The sequence below is a fragment of the Austrofundulus limnaeus genome, unplaced genomic scaffold (assembly GCF_001266775.1).
Source record: "Austrofundulus limnaeus strain Quisiro unplaced genomic scaffold, Austrofundulus_limnaeus-1.0 Scaffold261, whole genome shotgun sequence".
In the NCBI taxonomy this organism is placed as follows: Eukaryota; Metazoa; Chordata; class Actinopteri; order Cyprinodontiformes; family Rivulidae; genus Austrofundulus; species Austrofundulus limnaeus.
Genome location: NW_013952663.1, coordinates 30,693 through 46,752, shown reverse-complemented (window position 1 = coordinate 46,752; position 16,060 = coordinate 30,693). Strand labels below are relative to the sequence as shown.

The 16,060-nt window shown below is 38.4% G+C and overlaps 3 protein-coding genes across 5 annotated transcripts in view; 2 read left to right on the top strand and 1 right to left on the bottom strand.

Moving 5' to 3' along the window:
- Positions 1 to 4,852, top strand: part of LOC106526129 (palmitoyltransferase ZDHHC23) — an 8,564-nt gene extending 3,712 nt beyond the window's left edge. For both annotated transcript variants that reach the window (XM_014020618.1, XM_014020617.1), the window contains exons 4-5: positions 559 to 726; positions 814 to 4,852. In XM_014020618.1, coding sequence (XP_013876072.1) covers positions 559 to 726; positions 814 to 1,087 — 442 coding nt within the window. In that variant the 3' untranslated portion in view covers positions 1,088 to 4,852. The remainder of the gene's footprint in view (positions 1 to 558; positions 727 to 813) is intronic.
- Positions 4,853 to 6,469: 1,617 nt separating this feature from the next.
- Positions 6,470 to 8,220, top strand: zgc:153704 (Lipocalin-like). Its single transcript, XM_014020619.1, has 6 exons — positions 6,470 to 6,739; positions 7,297 to 7,436; positions 7,531 to 7,610; positions 7,687 to 7,800; positions 7,873 to 7,974; positions 8,060 to 8,220. Exons 1-6 carry the CDS (start codon positions 6,647 to 6,649, stop codon positions 8,077 to 8,079), a joined length of 549 nt encoding a protein of 182 aa, XP_013876073.1. The 5' UTR covers positions 6,470 to 6,646; the 3' UTR covers positions 8,080 to 8,220.
- The window catches only part of LOC106526128 (zinc finger Y-chromosomal protein), a 10,785-nt gene continuing 2,938 nt past the window's right edge, over positions 8,214 to 16,060 (bottom strand). Inside the window, exons 2-7 of one of the 2 annotated variants that reach the window (XM_014020615.1) lie at positions 15,624 to 15,720; positions 15,147 to 15,461; positions 14,231 to 14,380; positions 13,952 to 14,080; positions 12,283 to 12,426; positions 8,214 to 10,852 (exon numbers count right to left, since the gene is read on the bottom strand). In XM_014020615.1, the coding sequence (XP_013876069.1) occupies positions 9,549 to 10,852; positions 12,283 to 12,426; positions 13,952 to 14,080; positions 14,231 to 14,380; positions 15,147 to 15,461; positions 15,624 to 15,690 (2,109 nt within the window). In that variant the 5' untranslated portion in view covers positions 15,691 to 15,720 and the 3' untranslated portion in view covers positions 8,214 to 9,548. Of the gene's footprint in view, positions 10,853 to 12,282; positions 12,427 to 13,951; positions 14,081 to 14,230; positions 14,381 to 15,146; positions 15,462 to 15,623; positions 15,721 to 16,060 lie in introns of those variants that run through there. The other variant, XM_014020616.1, reaches the window with a different exon arrangement.

Below are 16,060 nucleotides of genomic sequence, written 5' to 3'. Positions count from 1 at the left end.
GTATATAGATAGATGAGGCAGAAATAGATTTAATATATATTTTAGATGTAATATTTAGATATAGATTTAACATAATTAACATTTACCATTAAATATGAGAAAAATGCACTAAGTGTGAAGAAAGTGCACTGATTTTTTTCTTTGTTTCCAATTTATACTTGGCGCCCCATACTTGAGGACCAGATTTGAGAAACACTGCTTTATATAACCAGGAMGTCCCGCTGAGATGAAAAACCTCTTTTTCAAGAGAAACCTGGCCAAGATAGGCAGCAGCAAATAAAACACACGTCACAGTAACACCAAATTAATGATTAAGTTTTTGAAAGCAACCTAATTTGAGATAACTGGCTTTGGAAAATATTAAAATGATTATTTCAGTTAATTTTGCAAACGCGTTTGCCTTACACCTCAAAACTACATTTCTTTTCATTGCAGGAAACCCTATTTTTGTCCAAGTCAAGGAAATATATGATCAAATGCAGAATGTAAATGTTAAACACAGTTCAGAGTTTTAGATCTGTTTACTGCCTGTCTGTGCTGCATGTCGAGATGCTGCAGGATAAACAGCTGCGTTGGACGAGCCAACCATCGCAGCTTTCTGCAGACCCTCTGCGTGTTTATGCTCACCTCTGTGTACGGGATCAGTTTGGTGCTGCGCAGCCTCTGCCCTCAGCAGCATCTGATGACGGCTCTCTTCTACTGCCCCGGCATCTACAGCCAGTCCAGGTATTTCTCCTCTCTCGCAGGTAAACATAAATAGATTTGAAACCTTATATCTTAACTACATGTTTGCTCTCTCCGCATGTTTTGCAGCACAGCCCTCTGTTTCACCTGTTGTTGGTACAGTAGCATCATCTCAGCAGGACTGCTGTACCTGCTGCTCTCCCAGGTGCTGAACATCAGCTTCAATGTGACGGAGCGCGAGGTTCAGCTGGCCCTGAGGAACAAAAGGGGCCAGAGGCACCTGTGGGGGCTTATCGTGGTCACAGGGGAACATTCACGTGGCTTCTGTCAGAACTGGGTTGAGTTCCTCACCATGGCAGACGCATCGGTGTCTCTTCGCTCCAACCTCCCCAGCTTGGTCTAATTTCTAATGTTAGCAGGCTGTTAATGGAGAACTTCCTCTTGCTTTTGCAGCCTGTTTTTATTTCCCTTTAATGAACTSATTTTAAATGTTACAGTGAGAAAATGAACACACTGACTTGTATGTTTTGGGTAGGGATRCACCGATATAAAAATTTGAGCCGATACYGATATCTGRTATTAATATTGCTGTTTTGGCYGATAACCGATATTTATTGATRTCGATATAYAYGCACAAACKTGCATTTCCAGGATGATCCAATTTTTCACAGACTAAAAATCAAGCAAACGTGATTTAATGTCTTGCTTTATTTTTGAAATTGTAACTTTCAAGTAAGATTGCACTGCCAACATAAAACACAAGAAACCAACAGTGTTATTTATTTTATTTTTTTTGCCATTTCACTTTTCAAACAAGTTGTGTACAACTTAACTCCCTGCACTGACAAGAATCTTAGAGTTTGGATCATAATTAAAAAAATATTAACAAGGCAACTGTGAAAACTGAAAAACTCTAAATCAAAAATATCAAACTATCCTTATTATTAGTGCASATTTTCCTACTTGAACTGTAATTTCTAATATTCAGGACAGTATATTCAATACTGACACATAGTTTAAACAAGCAGGCAATTAAAACAAATACAAATTAAGTCTCATCTATAAAATTGTTAAACCAAAATATTCAAACTGAGACATGACTGTRACAAAAGACGTGATAGTCTTTGCATTTTTTTCATCTTAAAGTTTGTGATGAAAATAAGAGTCCCAATAACTTAACAGTGTTTCCACACAAAGGCAAACATAAAAAAGTAAGAATTTTGAGTCTCAGCTGTAAAATTGTAAACCAAAATATTAGATGTGGGATAAAGACATGGTAGTCTCTGCACTTCAAGGCAGGTTTTCTTTTACAAAGAGAAGCATTTCTGCTTTATCACACTGGATCCTGTTTCTCTTTTCATCAATGAAATGTGAAGCAGCAGCAAAGAGACGTTCACTGCCCACACTTATGTAGCCGAAAGGTACTTGGGGGTTTGATGGATGTGATTTGGAGGCCAACATTATATATCATGTCCTAATTCTACATTTTTATTTTCAGTCCAAATCTTTCCGCTATAATTGAAACTGTTTACATCATTGCAGTTATGTTTTATTTATTTTTTGAATTTTCATTCTAATTCTTGTCTGAGAAGTTCACTTGGCTCCACACAGTCTGAACAGTCTTTCCTCTGGCGCCACCACCAGGCCTTATATTCCCAGCATTGTTTTTTTTTTTTCTATCAGTTCATTTATTGCCTCCAAAGTTGAAAAAGTGATAATGTTTTTGACAGTGTTTGTCTGCTGTGTCTGCAAAATATATCTCATGAACCAATGGACAGGTTTTATATTAAAATCCAACACCCACCGTTTGTTTCCCCACATTGCACATCCAGCCAAATATGATGGAGATATAAAATAAACACCTTTGTTCTGTTTTAATGTTAAAAAGTACCAGAATTTTTCTTTGTTTTTAAGTTTGTACTTCAGACAAAGCTCTCACTTCTGCGTATGTGACATCAAAAAAAGGGCGCAAATCAGGGTTTGACAGCCAGAGTTATATTTATATTTATATTACACACCAATCTTAACTTTTATTTCAGGCCATGACTATGCAGGAACAAAATCCAGACAATGTGTTGCACCGTTCTGTGGAAATATAGCCAAGGAGGGAGATAGCATTTATTATTTTATGAAACTCCAAAACATTAAGAGGAAATGAGTCTTCTGGTGGAAACTGCAATCGTTCATGGTGGCTCATTTTGATCAGATCGTCCTTGCAGAGTTTTGAACTGGTTTATATAACCCAACCCGACTAATTAACTCCAGTTAGAGGCCCGAGGCTGAAGTAAACCCAACATATTACTTTAATTGAACTTTGTTTTTAGATTATTTGAGATTTTAAGCAAATCAGATGTCACGTGCTGCATTTAACACACCTTTCATTTTTTCCACAACAGGGTAAACTCTCCTCCATATAATAAGTACTGTATTCATTCATGTATAATGGGATCTCGAGCATAAAGCAATCCTCAGTGTTTTTAGCTTAAAAAAGCATCAAATATAATAAATTCCTCGTGTAGCCTTTATTTTGCATTTACTTTACATTTACTTATAGTAAATGTTACCTTTACTCAATTCAGCTGAGTGGAAACAGTTGACATATTTTTAAATAAAAACCACTACATCTGTTTTTTGAGTGATCCTTAATTTCATACAGACTTCAGGATTTTGAAGTTTTGCAGTGTACCCTATTTTCTTTATTTTACACCTGTGGGTGTGTTTGTGGCTGCAGAGAGAGCTTCACATCACAGGAGCCGGCTGTAAAATGGGCAGCTTCGAAGAGCACCTTGTCTGGTCCTACAAACGTGTAAATAACGTCCATGTCTTCTTTTTATCTCTGCACTGCAGTTAGCAAAAAAAAAATATATAGTTTTACTCTTCTGACTCAAAAACAACAACAACTCTTTTTTTTATTTGCTGAGCTGCACAGCATACTGCAGAAGGAAGGGAGAAGTTATGATGATTTATCCTCCATCACACAACGTTTCGGTTATATACAAAAAAATATTGAAATTTATTATGGCAGGCTTATTAAAAATGCACCACATAAGCCTGAGCCCAATCCGACCCGACCATCAAGCATTTCRTTTTGGCCCAAATTTCGTGACGGGCTATAAATCTAAACTCTATTGCAGAGCAATAACTTCACTCCAAACAGTTGAAATTTGTTTTTTATGGCTTACAGATAGATCATCATAGATATCTTCTAAATCTCCASTTAAATCCTCCTCACTGCACTCCTCCATCAGTAATACTCTGCTGCCTCTTGTTCCTTCTTCGATGTYATCGGCCATGTGCTCTGGTTTTTACACATCCGGATGGTTATTTTATTCTATTTCATTTGATTTTTTGACACTTGCTTTGCCCAAATGTGAAAAAGAAAACATATATTTTACAGTGATTATGCATTAGGGCCACTTAGGACTGTGATGGTGGGTGTTGGCCTTGAACTGTCAAAATGACTCATTTTTAGGATGCATTGAGAGTCTGTTCCTCAGAAGCTGAATGCACGATGTTCATGTGTGACACCTTTTTCAGGCTGAATCACTGTAGGTATAGAACATGCTTTTTTTTTTATTCTTTTTTTTGACCTGTGATGCTCAATGCCCCTGTACTGGGGGCGGATCTTAACTGATTTTTTCTACTTTTCTACAGTGAGTTTATGATTTCTGAGTTGTGTTTTTTAGCCTTATTGTTGATATTTAAAAAATATGCTGCATAATGCAATAATTACAATTGGGGATGTTATTTTGAGCACAACWTTCAAGGAAACCCCTTGGGACTTAAAAGGTTAAGGCTTGTTGACACACAGTTTGGTTTCTGTGCAGTAAATGCACTGCTACAAATATAAAATTTGATTTTTCTTATTAATTGGTTTTGCTACACCAACAAACTCAGGGACAATGCACAGTTTTTGTTTTAATGTAAGCAAAAAAAAAGTGCTTTCATAACTGCAGTTATGAAACGTATTTTTTGGCACAAAAATGGTTTCTGATTTTCACGGTGTGAGGAGTTTGCCTGTTCAAACCGGTAAAGGTAGGAATGCTGGAGAATTATGCACTTTGACGGGTATCTGTCTGCACCTGCTCTGTATATTTTCAGCATAACCAGTCACGTTTTAATCTGTGTGCACGAAGAAAAATCCTGCAAATACAAGAGAAGTCCCACATCTTTGTACTCAGTTGTCTCATCTCTTTACCAGGTTTGATGAGTCTAAAACTCCGATACAAAAGGCAGCTGCATTTTCTTTAATAAATACTAGAAAAGGTTTAAAATGTCAGGGATTAGATGCCTTTCCATTAAAGAAGGTAAAGCCTCCTACAACAAAAACTCTTTTTACTTACTTTCATCCTGATTCTGACAACCTAACAGCTGTAAATAATCCCACCRACAGAGGGCTTGAGCTGATAAAAGTCTAATTCAGACCCTGCCAAATGGCAAACAATGAACACTTCCTATRTTTAACATTGTGCAGGACAATCGTGCCAGTCACTGCCATCGAGAATAAAACAAACACACACACCTATTCAGACTCACATGAACGCTTCGCACAAAGACAGAGCACAGCAGAGACAGAACAAAACTTAAAAGAAAAATGAAGAAAGACATAAACAGCGATGGGTCGTTTCACCTTGCATGTTTTATAAATTTATTGCTGTAAATATCCTGGTCAATATAAAATGGACTTCTTTATAAAAAATAAATAAATGTCAAAAAGAAACATTCCTTCACAGATTAAAACACTGGATCTGATTCAATCCAGTGATGCAAATTTTAAACATAAATCAGGTGCATCAGGTGTCACAGAGTCACAGTTAGGGCTCTTKGGTTCAGGGAGCCATTAGATTTTSAATGAGTTGCRTGATGATGTCATCATGTCACGTGGATTGAATCCCCCTTTCCCCTTGAGCTGCTGCACGCCACAGCTCTGCCTGTGAACTTCAAAAAGCGAAGGAATAGTGATTCTCTCTGTTATTACATTCGTCATAAGGAGCCATTCAAATGATTTGGATTGTTCGCAAATCCTTATTTTGGATCTAGGATTGCAGACTGACTCATGGAGCTTGAATTAAATTAAACTTTTACTGACATGAGGATATAATCACAAAGAAGCGTGTAAAACCACTAGTGAGTGAGGTGAAGCTGAGGACTTAAGGACAGAGGCTGATGAGAGAAGCAGAGGCACCTGGGCAGACTCAGGACAGAGAACAGGTGTAGGTGGGTGTGGCAGGACTGAGGAGCGAAGGAKGAACGACTAACGGCACAAGACTGAACAAATGAAAACACAAGAACTAAGACTAAGAACTAAACACAGGAAACACACAACAAAATAAAACATAACGAAAAGGAAATAAACTGGATCATAAACACAAAGAATGACCAAAAAGTAACTGATGAACAGACATTAGGTAAAGAAGCACATGGTTTGCAACATAAAAAAGGTTACCAAGGTAATCTCTGAAGTCTGTTTTGCTGTCTGTTTTTCACTGTAACAAGCTGACTGGTGAGTTTTATTATCTGCCACAGAAAGCACTGGAGGGCAACTATGTACTGCCATGTTTACCACTTTAGGGATTTGTTTCTATTCCTGTAAAGTAAAGTAAAGTAAAGTAAAGTAAAGTAAAGTAAAGTAAAGTAAAGTAAAGTACAAAATGAAATAGCGTGTCTGCAGTCTAACTCAGATGAAGCTGTTTTGTAACTTGTTTTTTTGCTCTCTCCCTATCACTCATCTCTAACTGAATTGGATCCTGGTGGAGCCAAACCCTGTGGCTGTGCTGCATTTCATGCCTGAAGCGTGTCTGAACCGAGCCCAGTTCTGTGGGTGTGTGCTGACTGGGGTGGTGGGGGTATGCCCACTCTCCCCTATATAAAGAGTCGTCAGTGACARATTTCTACTTCTTCATCGGGGCTCTCATCATCAGCATCATCATCCTGTCCTCACTGATCCTGATCCTCAGAGACGATGACTTCACTGCTCACCCTGCTGGGAGCTGTGCTCTGCTCCCTGGCTGTTTCCTCTGAAGTCCTGCCTCAGGCAGACTTCAACATCCAGGGGGTAAGAAAAAAAAGTTTGTGTAGATTTATGCATCCTGCAGTCGTATTACATAGATTATCTAATCTTATAAGTGAAAAAAATATATGCAAGACTTACTGAGACTTGTATGGAAACTGTAGTAGTTTTGTAAGATGTACATTTTTTAAATCAACATGTTTTATATTATGGGTGTTGATGTTTTACACACTGATATAAGCTTGAATTCACTTTGAATTGTGTCCCTATCAGTAACACAATCACTTAAATTACACACACATATTCAGTTTTATTGTTTTTAGTGTTATTACTGTTTAAGAGAACTCTATAACTGGATGTGCTAAAGCTAGCTGATACTGTTGCTACTTGTATTTGCGAGAATTCTTTAAAAAGAAACAGCTCAAAACAGTAAGAAATAAACTATTTATTAAAACTGAGATGATAAAAAATAGTCATCTGAAACAGGTGAGATGTTTACTGTTCATGGCCTTTTTCACAGAACTCCAACATGTTTAAGTGAATAGATTATTTTAAAGGTGATGATTGYATCTGTTGTTTTGCTTTCTTGTGTGTGGCGACAGATGTCAGGGAAGTGGTACCTGATTGGCATCGCCTCCAACTCTCAGTGGCTCGTCAGACGCAGGGCCACGATGAAGATGGGCACGGCCATGCTGAAACCAACCGCAAACGGAGACCTGGAAATGTCTTACGCCAGTCTCACGTGAGCCTGGACCAGACATTTTAATACAAAACACTCAAAACGTTAAAATAAATAAACTGTTGTGAGAAACTTTGGATGTCACTTGTCTTTGTAGTTCTGATGGCTCTTGCTGGAGAAAGAACAAACTGGCTAAAAAGACCGATGTTGCTGGGAAGTTCACCTACAGCTGTGAACGTGAGTGTATCCAACACACACACACACACACTAATGCAGAAACTACACTACTTTCATCTTTCCTTCCTATTTCCAGATTCAGGTGCTCTGAAAGACATGCGTGTGACTGAAGTGAAGTCTGATGAGTACGCTCTGGTTCACATCATCAAGAAAAAGGAGGCGGAGACGACCACAGTTACTAAACTTTACGGTAAAATCACAATTGTTTTAGTGAGTCCATTTCAAGAGTTTTACAGCTAATGGCAGATGACTGGTTTGACAGGACGTGCAGACGAACTCGGAGCTGATGTGAAGCAGAAGTTCAGGCAGCTCGCCTTGCAAACCGGCACTCTGCCCGAAAACATCATCTTCCTTCCCAAAAACGGTACCTTTAGATCACAACCAACTCTTAAAAACATTCAATTTAAAGTGGCCCAAGCATTAATAGTAGGACTTTGCTTTTATTTCAGCGGAGTGCCCAGCTGCCTGATTTCCTGTCCTGCTCTGCATCTGTGGTGAAAGGCTGCAGACCTTTGCTGTGGAAAAAAACCCTGACTTCAGTTTCTATAATCTCATTCTTTTGTAGCAATACTGTTCAAAAAATAAAAAATAAAGAAAGCCAGCTAAAATATTTTTTGCTTTATTGTCCATTTTTTAACAAATATGCTGACGTACATCCATAACGACACAGTTCAGGATTTCCTTTGTCATCAAGTGTTTACATCTACAACGTTTTGTACAGATTCGTATACAAAACAATAATTTACGTCCCATAGAAGTCTAGTTACACTTAACTATACAACAAGTTATAAATGAAATAAATATAAAAACAAAAAAAAAWGATCACAGGTGTTAAAAATAATGTAAAAAGTCATAAAACATGAACACCACCAGCACCTGTCGTGTGAAGTTGCATCTAAAATGAGGATATACGTTTTTCCCTTTCTACTGGCAAAAAAGTACATCTGTGATGGTAAAATCAAAGCTCAGTCCGTAGTTTCATGCTTGCAGCACCACATATACTGTAGGATTTCCCCAATTGTGTGAAACTTTTAGAGATTTTCTTCATTATTTAACAATCGGCTGATTCAAATTAGTGACATTTCACTTATCTGGCAACACTAATTAATTTGAAAATACTGAAATTCGGGGCTTTGTCTCCGATGTTTCGATGCTCCAAGTAACTCACAGCACATCTACAGACATGAAACGTAAATATTGGACATCGAGGGATTCTGGCAATGATTGCACCGTGAGTCACGAGTATATGTGAAATTTAAAATCAAGACCATATTGTGACCATGGTAAAAAAAAAATTTAAATTAAATAAATTTAGCGATCGTGAAGCTTAAAAAATGATTTTTTTTACTCTGAACAAATAAACTATGTTACAGAAAGATGGGGTCAAAGCACTGGGAAGCACAACAATGACTTTTTTTTTCTGTCCCTCATACACACACTCACTCATACACACACACACATATATATAAACCCATTTTCACAAGTGCTACGAAACAGGCTAACATACCTCTGTTAGGTATTTGAACAAAATGATGAAAAAATAAAAACTCTGAAAATTACACCTCAAATTTAAGACACACAGACTGTTGTGAATTTGGAACGGACTGCTACCTGCTGAATCCAAAAAACGTGTATCTACAAAAAAGACATCTGCACAATCTGCCATGCACACAGTCACCAGCAAAGGGACATGCAGTTAAAAGCGCAAGCCTGTGGAAGAAGGGCTTAACTCTTGGAGTAATAATGTTATGTACATGTGTTTACATTTGTGAGCAAACATTAGGGTTGGGGATTGGGGGAGGAAAAAAAGAAAGAGCAAAACAACAGAGTGGACTGAAGTGCAGCACACACCGGAAGGTTTGTCTGCTGAGAGTGCAACGACTGGGGTGTGATGGATGCTTTAACGTCCGTCTGGCACGATATTTGGCTCGGTCACAGTCACTCTGCCTGCACCACGTCCTTGTGGTGACGCATGATATGCTGGTTCTTCTCCGAGGGTCGCCGGAAGCCTTTCGAACAGATCTCGCAGCGGTGAGGGTAGTCTTTCGTGTGGATGGAAATGACGTGCCTTTTGAAACCTGAAGCGTCCCCAGTGCTGTAGTCGCAGTACTGGCACTGGTAGATTCTCCTCTCCTTTTGGCCTTTGCCGATAACTACAGTCACGCTGCTGGCTAAGCTGGCTGCGCTGACTCTAGCAGGTGGACCGGAGGCACTCGCCCCGCTAGCTGCAGACTTTTTAGGGGTTACGACAGGAGAGTGCGTCTCTGTCCTCGCCTTAGTCTCGGTCTTTTCGGGCGAGGCCTGCTGCTCTTTTGTGTGGACAGACAAGATGTGGCGACTGAGAACAAAAGGGTCCGCGATTTTGAAGTTGCAGTGCCGGCACTGGTGGAGCTTCTTGGTGCGGTGCGATACCGAGTGCTTCTTCAGTTCCGACGGCCGGTGGAAGCCTTTCCCGCACACGGCGCATTTGTGCGGATAGTCCTTGGTGTGAACGGATATGATGTGGCGTTTGAGGTCACTGGAGTTGGAACTCTTGTGATCACAGTGGGCACAATGGTGGGTCTTATTCTCCTCGTGCGTCAGTCCGTGCTGCATTAGCTCCTCCTCCTCGGCGAAGGTCTGGAAACAGCGCTCGCACTTGTACGGCATCTCCTTGCTATGCTTGGTCTTGATGTGCGTTTTGAGGTTGGAGGAATCGGCCGACTTGTAGTCGCAGTACATGCAGGAGTACGGCTTTTCGCCCGTGTGCGTGCGCATGTGTTTCTTCAGCTCGGAAGGATGCCGAAAGCCCTTCCCGCATTCCACGCAGATGTGAGGGAAGCTTTTGCTGTGGACGGCCAACAAGTGCCGGTTGAGCAGCCCCTGCTCAGCAGTCTCATAGTTGCAGAACTTGCATTTATGCATCTTGGTGGGCGGAGGCGGCGGCTGGGTTTTGGGCTCCCGGTGGTGGTGCTGCAGTCTGTGSGAGAACAGCGCCCCCTGCTGGTGGAACTCCTTGCCGCACATTTCGCACTCGAACGGGGCCTTGCTGCTAAGTGCGTGCACTTCCATGTGATTGTGGAGGCTGGCTTTTTTGTTGGTGGTGAAGTCGCAGTCTGTGCATTGGTACTTTTTCCTGGTCAGAACATCCTGGTGGTGATTCTTAGTGTGGCGTTTTAAGAAGCCCCGCGACTTGAACTTTTTCCCGCAAAGCATGCAGGGGTACACGGTCAGCGGCTGGCCGTATGGACCGATGATGATTGCTGGAGAGAAAYACGACAGAGAAGGAAATTACCACATGGTCATTTTGGTTTTCCAAACAAAAACACATTGTCATTTTTTAAAAAAAATCTTATGAAAAAAGTTCATTTTAAAAAAGGTAAACGTTTTGTTATTTTATTCCAACTTTAATGCAAATTAATTTACTCCTGTCAAACTACATAAATTAGATACTTTGTAAGATTAATACAATCTCAAAAGAAAAAATAGGAACATGAAGGTAAATAGAAACAAAACTACAAAAATMTTTGACAAGAATAAACCACTGAAACAAAATATTCTGTAGATTTAGAACAGATCTAAGGTTTCATGTTTATAATTCAATGTTTTAAAAGTAAAATTCTGTCTTCATCTTAMAATTACTGATATTTGGTTGTGAAACGAAGGAGCAGTTATAAAATATTAAACTCCTGAACACCTAGTGCTGATTGGGGTTATAAAAAAAGTTTCACATGCTATCAATAACTGAGAACATACTCATTTGTGACAGTATTAATTTGAGTGAAACAATGATCATGTGCAGGTATGAGACTGCAACACTACAGGCTGACAGCTCCCTCTCATCCCCCCTTAGACGTATATTTAGCTTTAATCTTTTTTTTATTGTGTTTGTTTTTGTTTCAAATATTGAATGTATTTAATGTATAATTTGTACAGCTTTTGTGATACTTTTGCTTTTTCTTTCTGATAATGGATGTACAGCACCTTTTGAAATCCTTTTCTGTGAAAGGCGCTATATAAATAAACTTTTGCTTACTTATTAATCACGTTTTATATTGACTTATTTGTACAAAAGTACACTTTCAAAATAAATTAACCTGTTGAYCCCCAAGTTGTTTGGCTGTACGACTAAGATAGAAAACCAATTTAATTTGTTTGTAAAACACAAAAAAAGGTACAAATATTAATAATTTGTGATGAAGTGATATSAGTTTAGAAAATCTAACTTCATTTGACAAGCAGAGAAAAGTGCAACACATTCAAACCAGACATTAATATCCTAACAGAGCAAAAAKTAGGTGTGTAATACATCAATATATTCATTAAATTCTTAATGATTCAAAGACTTTGAGACAAAAGAAAACATTGATCCGTATCATCATTATATGCCTGATGTGGATCGATACATCAACTACAGACTTTTGAATTGAATCGAAAATGAATCATGACCGACTTCATGATAAAGAAAGATCGCATCATCATATAAACAATCTGATACACTATTGTATTGTGAAAAAGCAGGTGAAAAAGCAGGTGATTTACACCACTAGCAGACAGGTGAATATAAAGTGAACAAACCAAAAGCAGCAAATGTGAACGTTGGCATTGTTTATGTGTGTGAGAAATAAAGCTCTTTTGCTTTATGTCTTATTCTAATCGTGACAGCAACATCTGTGCACCTGACCGTTCTCACCTGTCTGGACCTGTCGATGCTCCGACCGCCTCTTGTTCTTGTTGCGCTGCCTGTTGATTTCATCCACCCCGTCCGATTCGTCGATGTGCAGCAGGGCGCTGGCGGCCCCGTTTCCATTTTCACAACTCTCGCTGTCGTCTATGCCTGAGTGAGCAGCAGAACAGCTTTGTTATGAAAAAAAAAACTGAAAACAAGCACGTTTAAAGCTACGGTCAAAGCACGCCGAGGATGTTAATGCACAGGCTTCCTGCATCTTTTAGTGAGAAATTTAGGAGACATGGGTGCTGCATCATGGGATGAAAATTAATCAATATACAATTAATTGCTGAATAAAGATTTATTAGATGAAAATCTGCTCCATTTGATTAAATGATGGCGTCTGCTTAGACCAGGGGTCTGCAACCTTTACAGTCAAAAGAGCCATTTCTGCTACTACTGACGCAGTAATAAAACGTGTCCAGAGCCACAAAATAAGCTACAACTGTGATTATCAACTGGTGGTCTGTAGGCCTTTTCAAGGCCTTTTCGGGAACTTTTACGGCCAGTGGAGGTGACATTATAAAACTAAAAAATATATTGCAAATTTTATTTTTTATTATTATTTTTACCCATCAGGACAAATAAAAAGACAATATTCATTTAAACAAGAAAARTACTTTATAYMYAATTTCATAAAATATAGTACAACTGAATTATTCAGGCTTATTTTTTATTCTTATTATGTAGTTTTTAATATTCTTTAAAGGTAATTCTGATGGATTTGAGAGAAAGACRAAAGTTGGATTATTTAAGTAAACAACAGGCTAGCATAAGCTAACATGTTTTACTTTTTGTATTAGTAGTATTGATCACGTATTTGCTTACAAATTGATTTCTGTTGTGGGTAAAAAAACAAAACAAATATTCTGTTATGTTTGGTCACATTTTCAAAGAGCCACTGTAGAGGGACCAAAGAGCCACAGGTTGCAGACCTCTGGCTTAAACGGATTAGAAAGATATGCCGCCTCTGTGACTTTGTTTCAAAYTGAGTCCAAAGTAGAGACTTCAAACTTTAAACCAGTTTTTGAATTGTGTTAATAGACCAAGTAAAACCAGAGTTATGATAACTAATTTACACAACTTTTACTTATTTTTAAATGACTGATCAACTTGATGTGTGTTGTATTGCAAGCAGGAAACACAGCAGATAATCTCGTAGCAAAAAAAAATTAAAAAAAACACTGCAATCTGCCCTCAGTTTCCTCCTTCTCTTGAACCAAAACAAACTTAAAACTTCTTAAATACTTAAGAGTTCAAAAAATACTTTTATTGCTTTAGTCACAGACAGCCATCTGCAGCAACAAGAAGGCAGCAAAGAATAATAAAATTTAAATATAAATAAACATTAGCATTACAGTATGGGTCCAAAAAGAGGTTTGAAATTCCATCTTCAGCCTAGAGATCTGTAGTGTTGGACAAACTTGTCACAAGTTCGAATAAGTTATCTAAAATGTTACAGTGTGACAGGGCCTTAAGAGACACATCGTCATACAATGACTGCCTCTGTATAGAAGCCTCATCAGTCATCAGGGATMACATGTAGATGAGCCCATTCAGCACAAAATCGAGGAGTGGGAGGGGGACTATTGACCATTACTTTCATGAAAACTAACCCCACTCTTCAGCTCACCGTGGTTTCCTTGATTGTGGTGCGAATCCCCGACAGACATGTAAACCATCTTCTCTCTGAGCGTTTGACCTGTAGACTCTGTTAGGGCGACGCTCTCTGCGTCTCCGTCACTGATGTCAACCGATTCTCCTGCAGCGGAAAGCAATCTTTAAATCTCTGCAACAAGCTGCCACACACTTTGACTTTTACACTTTAATGCAATTTATTATGTTGGTTATGTAAATCATGCAAGTCGACATCAATGTTAGATGTGTTTTCATCAGTTTTGYGCTCTCTCACCCATGTCATCCTCTCCAGAGTCAGCCTTGAAGATGTAGACCTTTATCACCTCTTGTCCATCTTCATCCTTCTCCACCTCCTGGTCCTCCACAGCTCCTTCCACTGTTACCTCTGTTCCATCCTCAGACACCATTTTACCAGCTTCATCCACTAGTGAGAAAAACATACCGCATTGAGATGATGGACATGTGCAATAATACGTTTTGCATTTATCTTCCTTATCTAGGGGTCACCACTGTCAAATAACAATTGATTAAAACAAATAAAGAAACACTGGAACAATATGTCATTCATTTCATTATGGAACTATGATTTATAAAATGATAATAAATTTTAGTTAAAAGAAAATATAAATAAAAAAATGTAAAGAACATTATTATTTTGTTTATTATCTTGATTAAAGAAAATAAAATGTCTTTTTTGAGGGAGGTCTTCTGAGACCAGGTTCAAAGACAAGTGGAAATGTTTATTCCCCCTCGGAGTGACCCCTACATTTACAAGTTTAAAAAATGAAATACTTTCTTTATTATAAAACCTTATTCTGACAGTTTTTATCCCAATAAAAAGGTTTAAATACTTCTTAAATATAAAGTATTTCTTGATTATGTAATTGTCTGCGTTCAGAGTAAAAGATGAAGAACTTTTAGATGAAACAGGTGAGGCTAAATAACAACTGATCAGTAACGTAACGTTTAAAATATATATATATATATATATATAGCTTAAAAAAACATTCAATATATGCAACATATAGGAAATGTTCTGACCTCAAGCGCATTTTTGAGGTTGGTATTTGAGGAAAAACAGCTCGAGCTCATTATTTTTAAAGTTTTGATTATATTTTTTAGCTGTAATGATCTGATTCGCTCAGGATAACAGCACTAGGTTCAAACACCTTGCAGAGTGGTGAACTTACAGGATATCATCAGATAATCTCCACAGCCATCTTGGTCATCATCCTGCTGCTCTGGATCCAATCCATCRTCCGGGATGTCTCCCATGGCAACCCCTTCCTCCTCACCGTCCAGAGCCATCACGCAGGTTTCTACAGCAACATCTTCATCGTCATCGCCATGCACATATTCAGAAACCACATCCTCAACAGCATCCTGGATGACCAGCTCATCTGGGGCAAACCTGTGCACTGCCATGCCTTCGCCCTCTCCTTCTGAAACTAACACAGTTTCTTGAAGCTCGACAACAAACTCCTGCCCGCCGGCACCACCGTCATCTGCAAAAAGCAGATTGAGGGTCAATTAGGTAACAACTGTCAGCTTATTTTAAGCAACAGTTATTAAAAAAAACAACTCTTTGACAACAAATAAAAAAATAAGCACACAAATGTTAACACCTGGAACAATCAAACACAATTAACATAAAAATGGCTAATTACCAGACCCGTGTATGATTATTTTAGGCTCTCCAGAATGTATTGCAAGCCTGGTGACATCCTCATCCATTGTCCTCGCACTGCATTTGTTACTGGAGAGCTGTAAACAARCAGATAAAAGCCTACATCACTTGTGGCCTGGATTATTACACCCCAAAGTAACCTAAATGTTTTATTAAATTCATGATGTTTATTGTTCAAGGCTGGATCAACTCACATTAGSTCTTCCAAATTAAATTACTCATATACTGTATAATCGCAAATACAGAATTATGACAGGTTTTGTTGCCCGGAGATGTTTAAAGGAATCCATGATTAGTTGTAACATTAGACTTTATTTGATAAACATTTAACTTAACCATAATATAAAGACAGTAAAAATACTGTAGGATGTTCTGTTTTTATTATTTTTAAACTATTTTTTAAATATATTACACGGA